The sequence below is a fragment of the Anabas testudineus genome, chromosome 6 (genome assembly GCF_900324465.2).
Source record: "Anabas testudineus chromosome 6, fAnaTes1.2, whole genome shotgun sequence".
Classification (NCBI taxonomy): Eukaryota; Metazoa; Chordata; class Actinopteri; order Anabantiformes; family Anabantidae; genus Anabas; species Anabas testudineus.
Genome location: NC_046615.1, coordinates 17,698,504 through 17,714,128, shown reverse-complemented (window position 1 = coordinate 17,714,128; position 15,625 = coordinate 17,698,504). Strand labels below are relative to the sequence as shown.

Below are 15,625 nucleotides of genomic sequence, written 5' to 3'. Positions count from 1 at the left end.
AAATGTCACCAGGTCAAGCCTCATTGTGTTTATATTTGCACACAGTCAGTCTAAGCCAGTCTATCCAACTTGTAGATTTATCAAGATCAAGAGAGGAAAAGCTAGGCACGCTGTGGTGGTGACACTGTAATGACACAACCGTGGTGTAGTTTGTTTCTAGCTGTAACAGTAGCTTTTAACTTCTGGCAACTGTGTGTACGCTTCAAAACCCATAAAAGTTAAGTTTATTTGTAAGTTTATTTTCTGCAATTATCCAAAAACTAATGGAAAAACACACATTTGTTGTTTTTTTTTTGTCCACCAAACCATGATGATGCTAACTTCTGGGTTGTCCTGCAGAAATACATCATCCCATTTGCTTGGCTGTTTTTGTTTCTCCAAGTATGCTTTAAGTACATTTTATTCATAGTATAGTAGGGAATAAACATTGAGAGAATACTTTAATTAGTCAGCATTGACACAAAGAATGTAAGCAGGAGTTGAATGCAGAAAGATGATAACATTTAATATGCTACGAATGTGCACAACAAGTACTTAATGCCAGGAAGAGCATAAGACTTGAAGTGGCAACAACGTTGGATTGCAACATAGACAAGCTTACTCATGTCCGGTGGTCCGACAATGATCCACTCCAGATTTTGTTGTATGGTTAAAATATACAAATAATATTTAAATTCCAGTTTCCACAGCTTTGAAAATAGCAATTACCTCCAGAGAACGCGGTGAGAAACCTTATACCTCTCTTCCTGCACTACCTCAACCTGTTCAAATGGAAAAGAAAAACAAAAATCTAAATAACACAAGGATTGTGTAATATACAGTATATGGTCTATGACTGTTCTAGTGTGGAGCGTTGGATTTGGCAGTTTTCATAATGATGCTGACTGGTTGTTATTTCTGTGTACAGCCTGATTGTCATAGATAACAACAGCTGCTGTATTATAGTTTTAATGTTTGTCGGAAGTTTTGTCTGTTTCAGTGAAGGAAAAGAATAAACCATTGCCAAGCAGAAACAGATAAATATGTCAAAATATACACTCGTCGACGAAAGACATTTTAGGTAAGCACTGTTTCAAAGTACAATGTTGCGCATTTATTCTAATATGATGAATAACAGACGTGGAAGTAATATTGGCTCTGGTTGCTGTTGCAATGTTTCTACACTTCCTCTGAGTTTTATATACATACTTCATGCCAAATGAATTCTTATTTACATCTGGTTTCCATATTCAAAGAGAATGGAGATGAATCTCAGAAGGGATTATCTAATTAAACCCATTTTTTTCATGTGGTCTGCACTATACAGTCCAGACTACTGTAAACAAAATGTCTGTGATGGATCATTAACAGGAAAAAACAGATATATTTGAAGAGGATTCATTTATAATAATAATAACAGGCTAATGTTGACCTTCTGTTCTTTGTGAAATAAAATTTCATCCCAGCTGTGACTGGCTGACACTGTAGAGTTAGAGACAGACAGTCATTCACACGTATGGCCAATTTAGAGCCACCAGTGAACCTAAAACCCATGCAGACACACACAGAGAACATGCAAACTCCACACAGAAAGGCACCCGGACGACCCGTACATTCAAACCCAAGTCCTCCTTGCTGTGGGTCGACAGTGGTACCACTACACCACTGTGCTGCCCTAAATTAAGAACATGTGTTAAATAACATAAGAAAGTTTCAAATCATGTGAATGAGAGATGGTGGCCGAACTTCTAACAGTCATGTCTTGACTGTACTGGTACTTTTTGATGTATTTGTGCATTCTAGTTGCTAATAATAGAGGGGGGGAGGCCCAGACCCAGGTCCAACATGAGCTGATTAAGCAGGGAGTCTGTTTTTTCCATTATGTTCCCCACAATAGCTTGAATCATTTCTGAGCATTCTTTATATTTCTAAAGTAAGTAGGGTGTCCAGTTATAGCACTACAGACTTTGAGTACCTGATCTGATTCTTCCTTTGGCCTCATTTGCACTCTGCAGCTGAGATGTGTTGTCTTGTGTAAAAAAAAAAGTTCCACCACTGCCCTCTTGTGGTGACAGGAGGATCATATCAGCATCAGGAAGGACAGTTTACTAAGATCCACTGGCAGAAGCTAAAAATCTAAAAACATTCTCAACTTCATCCTTTATGACAAGATCATAAATGGGGTTTGATTATTAACTTGCTGTTGCACTGATCAATATTTTCTAACAATCTATGCTGTCTTTAAGCCATAGCAAATAACAAATAATATCCATTATAATTGAACAAATGTATGCGTCCTTAATAATATGTCCTGTAGGTTCTATGTCCGAATGAGAGTTTCATGAAATATTAAATAAACCATTTTGATGACACTGATCCTGATGGTTTATTCATCTCAAGCAGTTTGAAGACTTTGGTTTTTACTGACATAGGACATACAATATGTAGGAAGGTTGATTCTAACATTTTGTAGTCTATAGATATTAACCCTGTCAAACAAACAAACAAACAGAAACACCTGGATTACTGGCTGGCCGTTTAGAGAAACATGCAGACAACAATATGTAAGAATGTTTTGGCTATACTAGCAATAAGTTTTAAACATAGAGTAACAGGTACAAACAGAAGCCACAGAGGATGAGAAGAATCACTACACCAAAGCCTGAGAGAGAATAAGTGAGTCAAGCATTGAACTGTATGTTTGTGTCACTGTGTTCAGTTATACTAAGATTTAACAGCAAAATATGCCTTCACAGCACATGCTTAACATTAGAGTCCCCAATATTTATTAAAGCTTTGGAAGACATGACACCAAAGCTGCAGAGGCACAAAATATGACAAGTGTGTGGTCTGTGATTTACTGCGTGTCGTACCCTTGGCAGCACTGCCTGATGTAAACTTCCAATTTTAAGTTGCAATTACTGAAACTGTTTACATGTGGACATTTGAAATATGTGGACCACTGGTGTTTTTAGTCGTTTAAAAACAACATTAATGAGACTCATGAGGCCAGGGGGATCTAACATGGCAGCGATGCTATTATATTTAAAAGGTTTGTCCAGTAACACACTGGTTGCTTGTGGTTAGTATGCATGCCATCCCCAGCTTGAGTCTAAATAAGGTCTGGTCTTACAGTGAAATATGAATGACTTAAAGAGTTGTCTCTTCTGCAGTGTGCCTAAAAGGTGGCAAGAAAATGGCAGTGAAACATTTCAGCTCTGTCTTCAGTTCACATCTGCAGACTGACTCATCAGTTGAGTTTGTCATGAATTAGTCTAAGTAAAGAAACAGAGGGCACTGTTACCAGGTAGAGTGTACTCTGCACTGTGTTAAAACAGTAGATATTTCTCCTCCTGGTACAAAAGCTCACTAATATTTTTCAATCTTCTTCATATAGAAAGATACGTGAAGTTCCAAACACAGGTCATGTGCACGAAGAGGCAGGAGGTAAGTCAATAAAGTATTCATTATAATATCCACACACAGTAATACTCAAAGGGTTGTGCAACTACTTATGATATCAGAACTGCAGCGAGTAGTTGATTATTAGACTGGTCTATCAACATAATGATATTTGTCCGTTTTGTAAATTGTCAGCAAAATACCAAGTACGTCCTTTGAAATTACAAGAAATGTAAAGATGTCACTTTGCATTGAGGAAATTATCATTTTCTGACACTGTAGAAACAACAGAAATACATTTTGAATCTCATCTTGTATTAAACATGCATTTCAAGAAAGTTGATCTGCTCTTTTTATTTAGAGTAATCAGAATAAAAGATTTCCGACTTTGTGCACGCCAAAATCCAAATTGTAATTTGACAGCTTTGAAATACCCTACAGGACACCACGTGAATTAGGCATTTCCGCCCTGATTAAGGCTGACACCTCTTTGACTACAACTTGAAGATGAACAGATACCTTGACAACACGTAAAATACGCATTAAAGTTTTTAACGTAAACTTTTTCCAAATCCAAAGTGAATTTAGACAGATGTGAATCTATTTCAACTTTCCCTACGGTTCTGAAATGGGGTTTCTTGGCGGTGAATTATGGGAAACGGGCCTTAAATTCTGCAGTTGACCAAATCTTCCGTAACAACGCCACTCCTCATAACCACGACCCAGCTCTCCCGCGCGCGTACGCGTTCCCGACGCCGAGACAGCGGAGAGGTCTCAAATCCAACCGTCCGTGACCCCGACACGTGAATTTTAGTTTAGTATTTTGTGTTGAAAACGGTAATTTAAAAAAGAATTCACCATTTATCCATAAAGGTGTTGTGAACTATTTCCATAATTAATTACTTTTACAGTATTGTTTGTGGCAGCTTTTAGCTAACATTAACTGTGAATGTGAGTTAGCTTAGCTAATTTACTTAGCTAGCTAATGAGCTAACATCAGCTTCCCGCGATTTAAAGATGATAAAAACAAAACAATGGCCAGTAACAACACTAAAAATGCTACAGGAGTGGCTGTAATGTCTAAAAACTGCACTGTTGTGTTTTCTTAGCGTGGATAGCTAACGTTAGCTACTTGAGCTACCATTGTGCAGAAATGCTTACAGCTGTGCGGTGTGTGCTATCAAAGCTGGTTTCTCCATTGTGGAGGACAGTAGAGGTGGATGGAGAAGACACTTACAATACACCAGGTAAATGCTGTATTTGTAAGTATAGCCCTGGTTAGCTTAATCGTTGTGTATTGTCGGGTGTCTATAAGCACAATTATGTGGTTTTTGTTGGTCAGGCATGGAGAACATCCGCCACCTGCGGGGCAGTGTGGTGACCCAGCTGTGTCTTGACTATGGTATGATAGACGACGCAATCTACTTCACTAATAAGGAAGTGTTGGGCGGAGTGCCACTGAAAGAAGGCGACCTCGTGAACTGCATAGCAGTGCGAGATGGTGCCCAAAGGGGGTGGAAAGCCTTAAGGGTGAGAAACTTGTACATGACAGCAGCCTGAATTTGCATCATACGCTTTGATTTATCTTGTGTCAAGAAGTTTTGCCACACCCCTGTGTGTGTGTGTGTGTGTGTGTGTGTGTGTGTGTGTGTGTGTGTGTGTGTGTGTGTGTGTGTGTGTGTGTGTTAAAATGAATGTATATGTAATAATTAATACATTTTCTCCCTCCTCTTCCCTGCTTATCAAATGCCACAATCCAGAAGTTGGTGCACAACTTTGTGGTGTTTTTTTTGTTTGTTTGTTTGTATTTTAACATTGTTCTCCCTCTCTTTCATTGTTTCAGTTAAAAATAAACACATGAAATTAGCACATTACAAATAGGGAATTATAGTGACAATTTTCAGACTTGCACCATTTAATCCCATCATTTAGGTGGAGAAGAGTGCAGAGGATTGGGAGGATGGGGGAAGAACCTCTCTAGAAACTGACAGCATGCAGCTGCGGCCTCTCATTGGCACAGTCACATCATTTAATGGAGATGGCGGCTACATAAACCAAACCACATACTTCCCACGCTACAGTCTTTGGGAAGGTACTGCTGCTCACTGCACATTGCTCTTGACCCCCATGAAACTTTGCTTAAGCTACTTCTGCTGCCAACACCCCCAGTAGTTATTTGGTCTCTGATTGAATTTTTGACAGATTTTAAAGTCCACTTAAAATATTTTTACAGTTTATTAGTTACTTGTCAGACTGAGAGTAGCTTATGCAAACTCACATTCACACCAAATTTACTACCAGTCAGCTAAAGGCTGACTGTAGATTCACCACCTGTTGCCATTCTTTGTCTATATTTCCCTTCTCTCCTCTAGGTTATGAGCCAATGAAAGGAGACTGGGTCCAAGCAAAGTATACTATCAATCCCACCCACTGGACCACCCATGCACATTCGGTAGCCCCTTTACGCTATTGCCGCTTAGATCAGGTAATTTCCCTTATTGAAAGTATAAGGCTATACAATTGTAAAAGGTCTTGACATTATAAAGGATTTCTATTAAAAAAAAACTAACTGTTTAATGTATCTATGTATCTAATGACTGGTTTCTTTCATCACTCCTATGAATAATCCTCATTCACCAGGTTTGTGTAACTAGCATGTTTGGGAACAGTGGAGTTGTGGAGGACAGTGTGTTTTTCAGCTTGGACTCTCTGCTGCTGCCTGCAAACTACCAGCCTTTGCCAGGACACCTTGTCAACCTGGTAATGGTGGAAAGCAGTCAGTCGTTCTATTCTTGGAGGGCCCTGTGCATGGCACCCTGTGTTAAGAGGTATTAAACAAAGTGTTTGGTCTTGCATCTTCATAGGGATACAAGTAACGATTATTTTTATTATTCATTCACCTGCCTCTTTTACCAAAAACTAGTTAACAAATGCATTGTAATGGTACTTTGTTTACTGTTGTATATCAGATTTAAAATTTGGAACTGAATATGTAGTATATTTTTCAATATGAAATGACTTGACACTTAAACTTAAAGGGGCACTATAGATTCTAGGTTTCTGTCTATTCGATTCCATTCAAAATATATAAGAAAAGGAGGGAGCAGAGTTACAGCTGTGCATGTACTGCAGCAGCAGGTCCTTCAGGGGAGAAGAGAGGGGGTTAAAGGGAGGTTGGTGTTACCTGATAGTGAAACACTGACCCATCGACAACATAGATGTCAGGGAATAGTAGAAAACTGCTGTAGGTAATTAAAGAAAGTGATAGACAGAAATTCAAAAAAGTAGTTTTTACTTCCAGCATAAATCTACATATTTATGTGCACAGTGCAAACATTTTTTTTTTTTTTTTTTTTTTTTTAGGATTTACTGACTCTATAATATTGAGATAATGAGCAGTCTTTCTTTTGGTTATTCCGCTTGCAGTGCAAAGGTTTCTACTATAGTTCTTCCAGAGGCCGAACTCCAAAGAATCTTGGAAAACAAAGGAGGGTTGGATGTAACAGACTATGGTCAGTTTGGAGATCTGATGATGGGGGAGAGGCAAGAACTGGTGCTCTGGATACAGTGAGTGACCAAAGAAGGAAAAACTATCCAGATACCCATTATAAAACTAGATTAAAGCACTAATCTCAAACAGTTAAAATAGAAATATAGTTTCTATTATTAGTGGCTGTTAATAATAATAATATTAATAATAGTAATAATGTTCAGTGAGATTTTTTCTTTGTACCTGTGATTAAAAATTATTCAGATGTGAGAGAAAATGAGGACTGTGTAACACCTCTTACAGAGCCAATTACCATTCCATTAATAGTGGAAAATATATAATGTACCGTATCATTGTCATCTTTTTCTTCTTACAGGAATAAAGGTTCAGAGACCCACAGGTTAAAATGCTGTGATTTTGCTGGCTGGGATTCAGTTGAACAGTTCACCCTGGTTGCTGTCAAAGGGCCTGCACCACTCAGAGATAAACGGCATTTGCAAGGAAACAACTCAGAGTCTGAAAACCTTTTAGACTCTTCAGAAAAACAAGTCAATGATGCGAAAGAGGGACAAAAAGAATACTGTGAAGTGTTGAAGGAGAAAACCCATTTCCCTGGTGTAAGAAAGGAGGAAAGAGAGCTGGATATTTCACCAGGAGAGAGGCTGTCTGTTATAGTAGCCTGCCAAGCAAAGTAAGTTACTTTTTATTTTATGTATTGTAGTGGAAGAAGTATTAATAATAGAATTAATTATAGAAGTAATGGATCAAAATGGTGAATGTGGAAATGAAAATGTTTGGTTTGATCCCTGTCTGGATCTCCTGTCTAACCTCTTCTTACTCGGGTGTAAAGTGTCTCAGTGAGGCACTGCAGTATGTTGTGTAAATTGCATATGTGGGAAATTGTGCAGGAGCCTGGGAAGCTGTGCAGAGCTGCTGTTGCTGCACTTCTCTACTTTCACCATCGGGAGGCGCCTGGAGGTCACAGTGGGCAGTGAAGAGGAGAATCTGCTGCAGCCCACTATGCCCTACACTCCCAGTGATGCTTGTCCAGTTCAGACAATACCTACTCACGTAATCACTGTCTCTGCTCCAAAAGACACACCTAGGTATGAAAATTATTCTGTTGAGGAAGGAGAAGGAAGAACATACAGCTTTTAATGTGCTTCCTACCTCTGTGTTTTGTTACTGCTTTCCATTTTATATAAATTTTATGTTTAAATTCATTTTCTTCATTTTTGCATGCAAAAGTTTTTGCAGTTGTCAGAATTTCACAAAATGTAGTTGTTTTCTGTGTCCCAGGCAAAACTTAAACTGGGTGCCCATGCTACACATATTCAGAGGCCCAAAGCCTGAGATGAGATGTTTGTATGCTGGATGGTAGTCAACACCCAGTTCTCAGTCTGGCCAGTTCACTTTAACTTGAAAATCCTATAATCCTTTATCAATGGAGCCCAAGAATTAAATATAAACCCTAAATTAAGTGTAATATGTCCACTTTAAATGTTTGTATATTATTTATTAATATCCCAATTGCTCTGTCCAACCTAAGCTTCTTTTAATTCATAGTTTTATTGTGGAGTATTGCTGGGATGACTAAGAATCTTGTACTCTGAGACAAATGTTATTTAAACAAATTGAATTATTTATATCGCCTCTTGTTTGACATGGCCTTTTCCACTAACAGGCTTACTAAGCGCAGACTGCCAAACTTCCTGCCTAATTACCCAGTGCCCCATGCTCTAAGAGACTGTGTGGAGGCACAGAGTGATGTGCTGGTGGTTCAGCCATGCTTAGGCGAGGTGAGGTTGCTCCAGATGAAGTTTAGCTTGTCCAGTAGAATAAGGCCAATAAGGTGAAGAAGTGGATTAGAGCTGCTTCTGCGGTAGCAGAGTGTATTAAACCTCCTAGTAATTTCTACTAGGAGCTTACATTTATTTTTCAATTCAAGAAGCCACACTGTGTCTTGTGAACTGATTCTATGTATGCATGTCTCTGTTTTTTATAAGTATCTTTTCCTAATTTCCTATAGTTGTTGCAGTAATACAATATGAGGCTTATCAACATAGTCAAATGTTTCTTTACAGTTGTTGTCCATGTATTGTTAAAAACATGTTTTAAAGGGGGGTTTTACAGAAAATGACTTGTTGGTCTACAGTAGGTGAACCCCCTCAGAGATACTAGCCTTAGATCATTGCAAGGGGATGTATAATATTTATTAGACCACTTGTTATTGAAATGGCCCACATTGCATCAAATATGGCTCTGTAGGCTGCTGTTCTATGTGTTTGACTCAAAGCAACATCTGAAATATCACATTTTCCGTCACCTGCTGTCTTTTTCTGAGGTGTTAACACCATCAAACATGCAAGCACGGTTCTCAACCCTTCTCTGGCTGGAAGAGCTACATGCAGAAAGGGAACTGAGGGAATTCACAATCTATGGAGCTCTTCTCCGTAAAGGAGCTGTCTACCTGCACCTTGAGGTCATGGGATTGTCTGAGGGAAGACCTAGTCTTAATGTAGGTGAGTAAAATTCTTATTTCATAACTGATGAACTATTGCTATGTTTTTTTTGTTCTTTTTTTGTCATGTTTACAAGTCTTGACAAGCCTCCTCTACAGGTGACAGAATAGTGTTGAAGAAACCACAGAGTCATGACGTGGTAATGGAGTATATTAGTTATGTCACAGAGGTACAGATATTTTCTATACCCCGAATCATCTTTTATATTCTGCACAATTAAACATAAATGCTCTTTTAAATCTGATGTTCTGCATTGGCACAGATTAACGACGAGGATGTGAGTTTGAGAGTGAACTCTGAGTTTCAGCGCAACTACCTTGGAGAGCCACTTGATGTTGAATTCTCCTACAACAGGTAAAAATAATGAATAATGTGTTGTGGACAAATTGTGTTTCAGTACCTCTGTTGATAGACACTGAATATTTTGTTTGCTTGGATTTCCAGATTGACTATGAGGCGATGCCACAATGCACTTGAACAAACGAAACACTTTGGGGAGAGTAAGCAGGGACTTTATTCAAATTGCTTCACAGCATATGTATCTTTTCTGACACTGTGGGATGATAATTTTCATACGTAGCAATTATGAAACGATGTAAGCCTAACAAGGTGTTTAAAAGAGTGTGTTGAAATATATCGTATACTTGGTGAACTCCAGTTGAGATGAGATTTAAACTGATAATTAGCAGTAGTGCACTGTAAAGGACACTGATTGACACTGGCACAAAATGGGCTCCAGAGGGTGCTGTTTGTTTTTCTCTCATCCTTTGCCACAGTGAGCAAAGAGATTTTTCATGGTGTTGTGCAGTTCTCTTCCCATCTAGAGTGACCCTTCAGAAACCTCAGTGGACAGGGAAGTGGATCGATGAGCCAGACCAAAACAAAATAATCAACAGTGAGGTGAGGTATGGGGAAGAAAAATAATATACAATAATGTCATAAAGTCTACATTTTTAATTAAGTTTAATTCAATATGAAAACCAGGCTCCAGCCATGCTAAACGGGGCAGTGTCAAGCATTTCCATTGACATGAAGTCAAAGGCCACACAGACTAAAGTTTCAGGTATTTGATTTTCAGTTTTGCACCAGCTTTGCTAATATATATTAAAAAACTTTGATAACGGCAACGCATGTAAAATTGCTTCTAGATGGTAGACTGCCTTCAAAACCCATTCCCACCAAAGGGCAGTTTTTTAACCCTGATCTGAACCCCCCTCAGCGAGAGGCGGTGAAGAGAATCCTGGCTGGAGAGTGTCGGCCCATTCCCTATGTCCTGTTTGGACCTCCAGGCACTGGAAAAACGATCACCCTCATAGAATCTATACTACAGGTGCATACACATTAGCCCTCTAGAATATACTGTCTAATCACAGGTTTGATTTGCTTTATGATTAAATAAAGACCTGTTAGTGTAGCTAAACATTGCCTTGAGAATATTGGTATTGATTTAAAACTTGTCAACAACCTATAGGCTTCGTCAGATTTGTCTTCTCTTGTTTGAAAATGTCAGCATTATGTCTTATGCTTATCAAGCTCATTTCCATTCTGGTGCTGCTTGACTGATTTCCCAAAATCTTTCTACCTCCAGATTTACCACTTTCTTCCTAGCAGTCGGGTACTTGTATGTACTCCTTCCAACAGTGCTGCTGACCTCATCTGCATTCGCCTACATAATAGTGGTTTCCTGCATGCTGCAAGTATGGCCCGCGTCAATGCATCCTGTAGGCAGGATGAGGTACTGAACAGCATCAGGGGAAAGAGAATCACTGTGCAGTTATTTGGGACAGACTTACTTTACCCGTATGATCATAATAAAAAAATATACATTCTCCTGAATGATCTGATCATTTAAATCTAAATGTTTTTTCCTAGTCCATTCCAGAAGTGCTGAGATCATACTCGAAGGCAGGAGAGGACATCCGTCATGCCTCTTTTCACAGGATTGTTATCAGCACATGCTCAAGTGCTGGCATGTTCCATAATATCGGACTACAGTAAGGCCTGAGCTGTCGCACATGGTGGAGGTTAATGCTTTCTCTCCCACTTTACACTCAGCTTAATCTTATGTTTGGATTTGTTATTCCTCAGAGTGGGACATTTTACTCATGTGTTCCTGGATGAAGCTGGCCAGGCCACTGAACCAGAGTCCCTCATCCCCATTAGCCTTGTATCAGAGAGAGATGGACAGGTCAGAACAATACACTCACACTGACTGCACAGATCCTAATGGACACCATTTCATGGCGCTAGAACAGTATTTTTAGAGGTGTGCAGTGCTGTGCCTCTATCCTAATTATTAATATTTGGTTCAGTTGGTTTAAAATAATTACAACAATTTTATTTTGCATTAAAGGGTTAAAATAAAAACGAGTCTTAAAAATAATTTACAACTTGTCTGATCTTTCTTGATTCAATAATTATTAAATAACTTTTTTGTTTGTTTTGTTCTCACCTGCTTAGATAGTGTTGGCCGGAGACCCCCGTCAGTTGGGTCCAATAGTGAAGTCCAAACTCGCCATTGCCTTCGGTTTGGGGATGTCTTTGTTGGAGCGGCTAATGGCAAACCCGTTGTACTCCAGACATGAGTGGGGGTACAATCCTAAGCTGGTTGGTGCACTGAGGTTCTAAATATATCTGGACACAGTGTATTTAAAATCTTTAATATGGAATTGTTATACATTGATAAATGCTGCTGTTTGTATTGCTACAGGTGACTAAGTTGATCTACAACTACCGCTCTCATGAGGCCTTGCTCACACTGCCCTCCAAACTTTTCTACCAGGGGGAACTGTGTTTTAAGGCCCCCAGAGCAATAACACACTCTCTGTGCCAGTGGAAAAATCTGCCAAAGAAAGGCTTCCCTCTTCTTTTTCACGGTGTCAGGGTAATGAAAACTTATATTAAAAAAAAAAAAAAACACTTCCTGTTATTATTTCTTGTATCATAGATTAAGTTAGTTGCATCTCTGCAGTCTAATGATATATAGTTCAGTTTAATTTATAAAACACTATTTGTCCCATGGGAGCAATTTAATACACACTAACAACTGTAAACAAGGACTTTTCGGTGCAGTGAGATGGACCAACATGAGTGCAAAAAAAATTTAATGATAATGGATGGAAACCTGAAACCACAGTAAATAATTGTATATAAATATAAAATGTATTATAACAAAAGCAAGAAGGTAAATTGTTTGGTAGACTATTTGCTAGGACACTCTTCTTTACTTAGATATTTGGCTCGCACATTTATTTCAGTGATTTTGCTCTGCTTTAGGGCACAGAAATAAGAGAAGGCAACAATCCATCATGGTTCAACCCAGTGGAAGCTGTACAGGTCATGCTGTACTGTTGCCAGTTGGCCAAGAAGCTCTACAACCCTGTTGACGCCTCTGAGATTGGCATTATTGCCCCCTACAAGAAACAAGTAAGGCTGCATAAATTCAACTAAAAGGAAGCTTAAACTGCTTTTAAACTTATAAGTAATCAGGTTTACATACTGTAGACTGTGAAGTCGTTTTTGTGTTTTTCAGTGTGAGAAGATTAGAGTGCTACTTGGCAAAGTTGGCCTGTCTGACATCAAAGTGGGCTCTGTGGAGGAATTCCAGGGACAAGAGTTTCTGGTCATCATATTATCTACGGTAGGCAAAAAACGAAAATGGTATCTACTTTAATCCATTGTTCATTTTAATAAAGCACATTTGTGTTGATGTCTGTCAAAATTCCATCTAGATCTTCTTCTTTGTTGTAAATCAGTGAGTTTTTGGGGATATAAAATGTTTAGTTTTTTTTTTTTTTTTGTTTAGTTTTTTTTTTTTAAACCTTTGGTTAAGATGCTTCAGCTACTCTGATAGATTTCGTGCAGCAGACTAATCCTGGGAGCACAGAAGAAGCTGAAGACTTAGTCAAAAGTCTTAAGAGTCAAGAGTTTAAAAAAATAAAGAAATTGTAGAATTGTACGATGTTTCAGAATATTGATCTTTTCAGTTTGGACTTTTTCCTCTTTAAGTCATTGCTGTTGTTTGACTTCGTATCATTAAATGATTTGAGCAAGATTCTTTAATTAAATTTAAATTCCATACAGATATCTTTACAGATAAAGAAATAGATTTTGATCATTACTAATGATGGAGTTGCATATTAAGGCAGACATAAGGAAATGAAACACCCAAAATGGCACTTTTACTACAATTAAGACATCACATTATGCTTTATCAGAGTCTGTGGAGCATTGGCATCAGCCATAACCTTCCAATAGCTTTGTTCCTGTTGTGTCTTATGCAGTTAATTTAATTATTTTTTAATGTAGGTGCGCTCTAATGAATCACTACCGAGCGATGATTTGCAGAGCGCGCTCGGCTTTTTGTCAAACCCCAAACGCTTCAATGTGGCTGTCACTCGCCCCAAAGCCCTGCTCCTGATTGTTGGAAATCCCCACATTCTCATTAGAGTAAGTGACAAGACTTTTAATTTAATCTGATATTGCAAAATATGTTATTGTCTATGTTTGTTTATGAATTCTGACTATTAATTACTTTTAAATGTCTTTCCAGGATCCATGCTTCAGGGCTCTGCTGGAGTACTCTTTTATCAATGGGGCATATCTGGGCTGTGACCCTCCTCCCTCCCTAAGAGATACTCAGATGTATGTAAACTAAACGCATAACCATCATACATTCTTTTCTCATATTTGATAGTCATTATATGGCTACAGGTCATATTTGCCATATAATATGAAGGTAATTCATGCCTCAGCATTGCTGTCAATTCATTGTCCAGGTTAATGATTGAAATGTAACGTCATTAAATTAGACACATACACAATAAATTAAGCAGTATAAATACTGACTTTTATCCCATTTGTGTTATGGTAAAATTTAACGAAGCTGCTTTTTAGTTTAGCGTTATTTTATTTTTAAATAAAACTTTTTAATAAATATTTTTTTATACTGTACTGGATGACAGATAACAAAAAAAAAGAACTAGCAGCTAAATTTTTCCTAAAAGCCAGCCTTTGAACCCAACTTTATTTTTCTCCCACAGAGCTGCAGAAGAGCAAAGATGTGCATAAGAGGACAGAGGAATCATAGATGGTATACCTCAGCTCTGTCAGCCTGACTGTCTTATCATAATCTAGGTTTTTTCCTTGTCTTGACTGCTCACAATGTGAACTGTAGCTTTCTTAATCACTGTTAAGTGTATTTGTTTGAATAGAGAAATGTTTTTTTTCTATGAAAGCTAAATGCAAATCCACTCGGGTATAAATAAAAATGTTTGCTTGTCTACTGCACACTTCTGTCCTGTGATTATTAAACTGATGTGCTTGACTGTGGTTATGATCACAGATTTTTGAGTGAATTAATGTGACTTGTGTCCTAGTGGGGCTATTGGGTGCAAGTAAAAGAATTTAAATGGCATTGGTCTGTTTTTAACAGCACAATTTCTCATTTGTTCTTTGCTGAGAAAGGACAATCACAAAAGACAACACTTTAACTTTTAGTGTGTTGCCTGCATAGCCATAGGTAAGCATACTGAGGCGAGCCACAGATGTCTGCAGTTTCTGGGGGCAAGTTGTCTGCACACCTCGGCGTGGCAGCGTCTGCCCACAAGGCCCGGAGACTTGATGTGACAATTGAGTGCTACTGACAGTCTGCACAGGGACTGTCAGTCCTACTGGAGCCCAGCAGGATGGAGAGGAGGGGGGCAGGGAAGAATAGGAGGAAAGAAAAGAGTCAAATGGGGGTTCAATCTCTTAAGTTAATGAGTCTCTTATGCTCATGGAGGAGACAGCTTTTATCTGAGTTCGCTGTGCTACAAGGGAGCCCAGCTCAGACACCCAGTCCCCCCCTCCTTATTTTCACAAACGTGCTTCTGTCTTTGATGTATGTCTCAGGTGTTTGTCTCACTCTGCCATGAAGACTGTACTGTGAATGTGAAACTCCACAAACAGAACTTGCATTTTACTTTCAACTGATTTTAGAACTTCAAAATCTAAGTTTTATCTGAAAGTTCTCCTTCATATTCCTGTAAACCTAGCATGGTGCGTTAGTCACTTGTGCCAACTTGCTCACATTAAGTTATTTAATTATTTGCCATTTTAATGTTCTTTGCTGCTCAGCTTCAGAGCGGCGTTTTGAGAGTCACAACTTATAATTGAGCTCTGCAAGTGTTTTTCTTTTTTATTGTGCATATACAGCGATACTGGTCATTTTGCCTGCAGTCTGGCTCACTTT

The 15,625-nt window shown here is 38.6% G+C and overlaps 1 protein-coding gene across 2 annotated transcripts; it reads left to right on the top strand.

The window, feature by feature from the left end:
• The first annotated feature begins 448 nt into the window (after positions 1–448).
• mov10l1 (Mov10 like RISC complex RNA helicase 1) lies at positions 449–14,671 on the top strand. 2 transcript variants are annotated; one of them, XM_026364927.1, is made up of 28 exons: positions 449–1,060; positions 3,377–3,426; positions 4,491–4,628; positions 4,724–4,911; positions 5,314–5,473; positions 5,754–5,866; positions 6,022–6,209; positions 6,808–6,948; positions 7,248–7,562; positions 7,780–7,977; positions 8,556–8,670; positions 9,216–9,393; positions 9,492–9,562; positions 9,656–9,747; positions 9,838–9,893; positions 10,202–10,293; positions 10,378–10,456; positions 10,542–10,723; positions 10,982–11,128; positions 11,266–11,387; positions 11,482–11,581; positions 11,854–12,000; positions 12,104–12,277; positions 12,670–12,819; positions 12,926–13,033; positions 13,702–13,842; positions 13,946–14,037; positions 14,436–14,671. In XM_026364927.1, the coding sequence occupies exons 1-28, from the start codon at positions 1,023–1,025 to the stop codon at positions 14,461–14,463; spliced, it is 3,603 nt and encodes a 1,200-aa protein (XP_026220712.1). In that variant the 5' UTR covers positions 449–1,022; the 3' UTR covers positions 14,464–14,671. The 2 variants fall into 2 exon arrangements, with proteins under 2 accessions (XP_026220712.1, XP_026220713.1); XM_026364928.1 differs by lacking the exons at positions 449–1,060; positions 3,377–3,426 and adding an exon at positions 3,993–4,218.
• Positions 14,672–15,625: the final 954 nt, after the last annotated feature.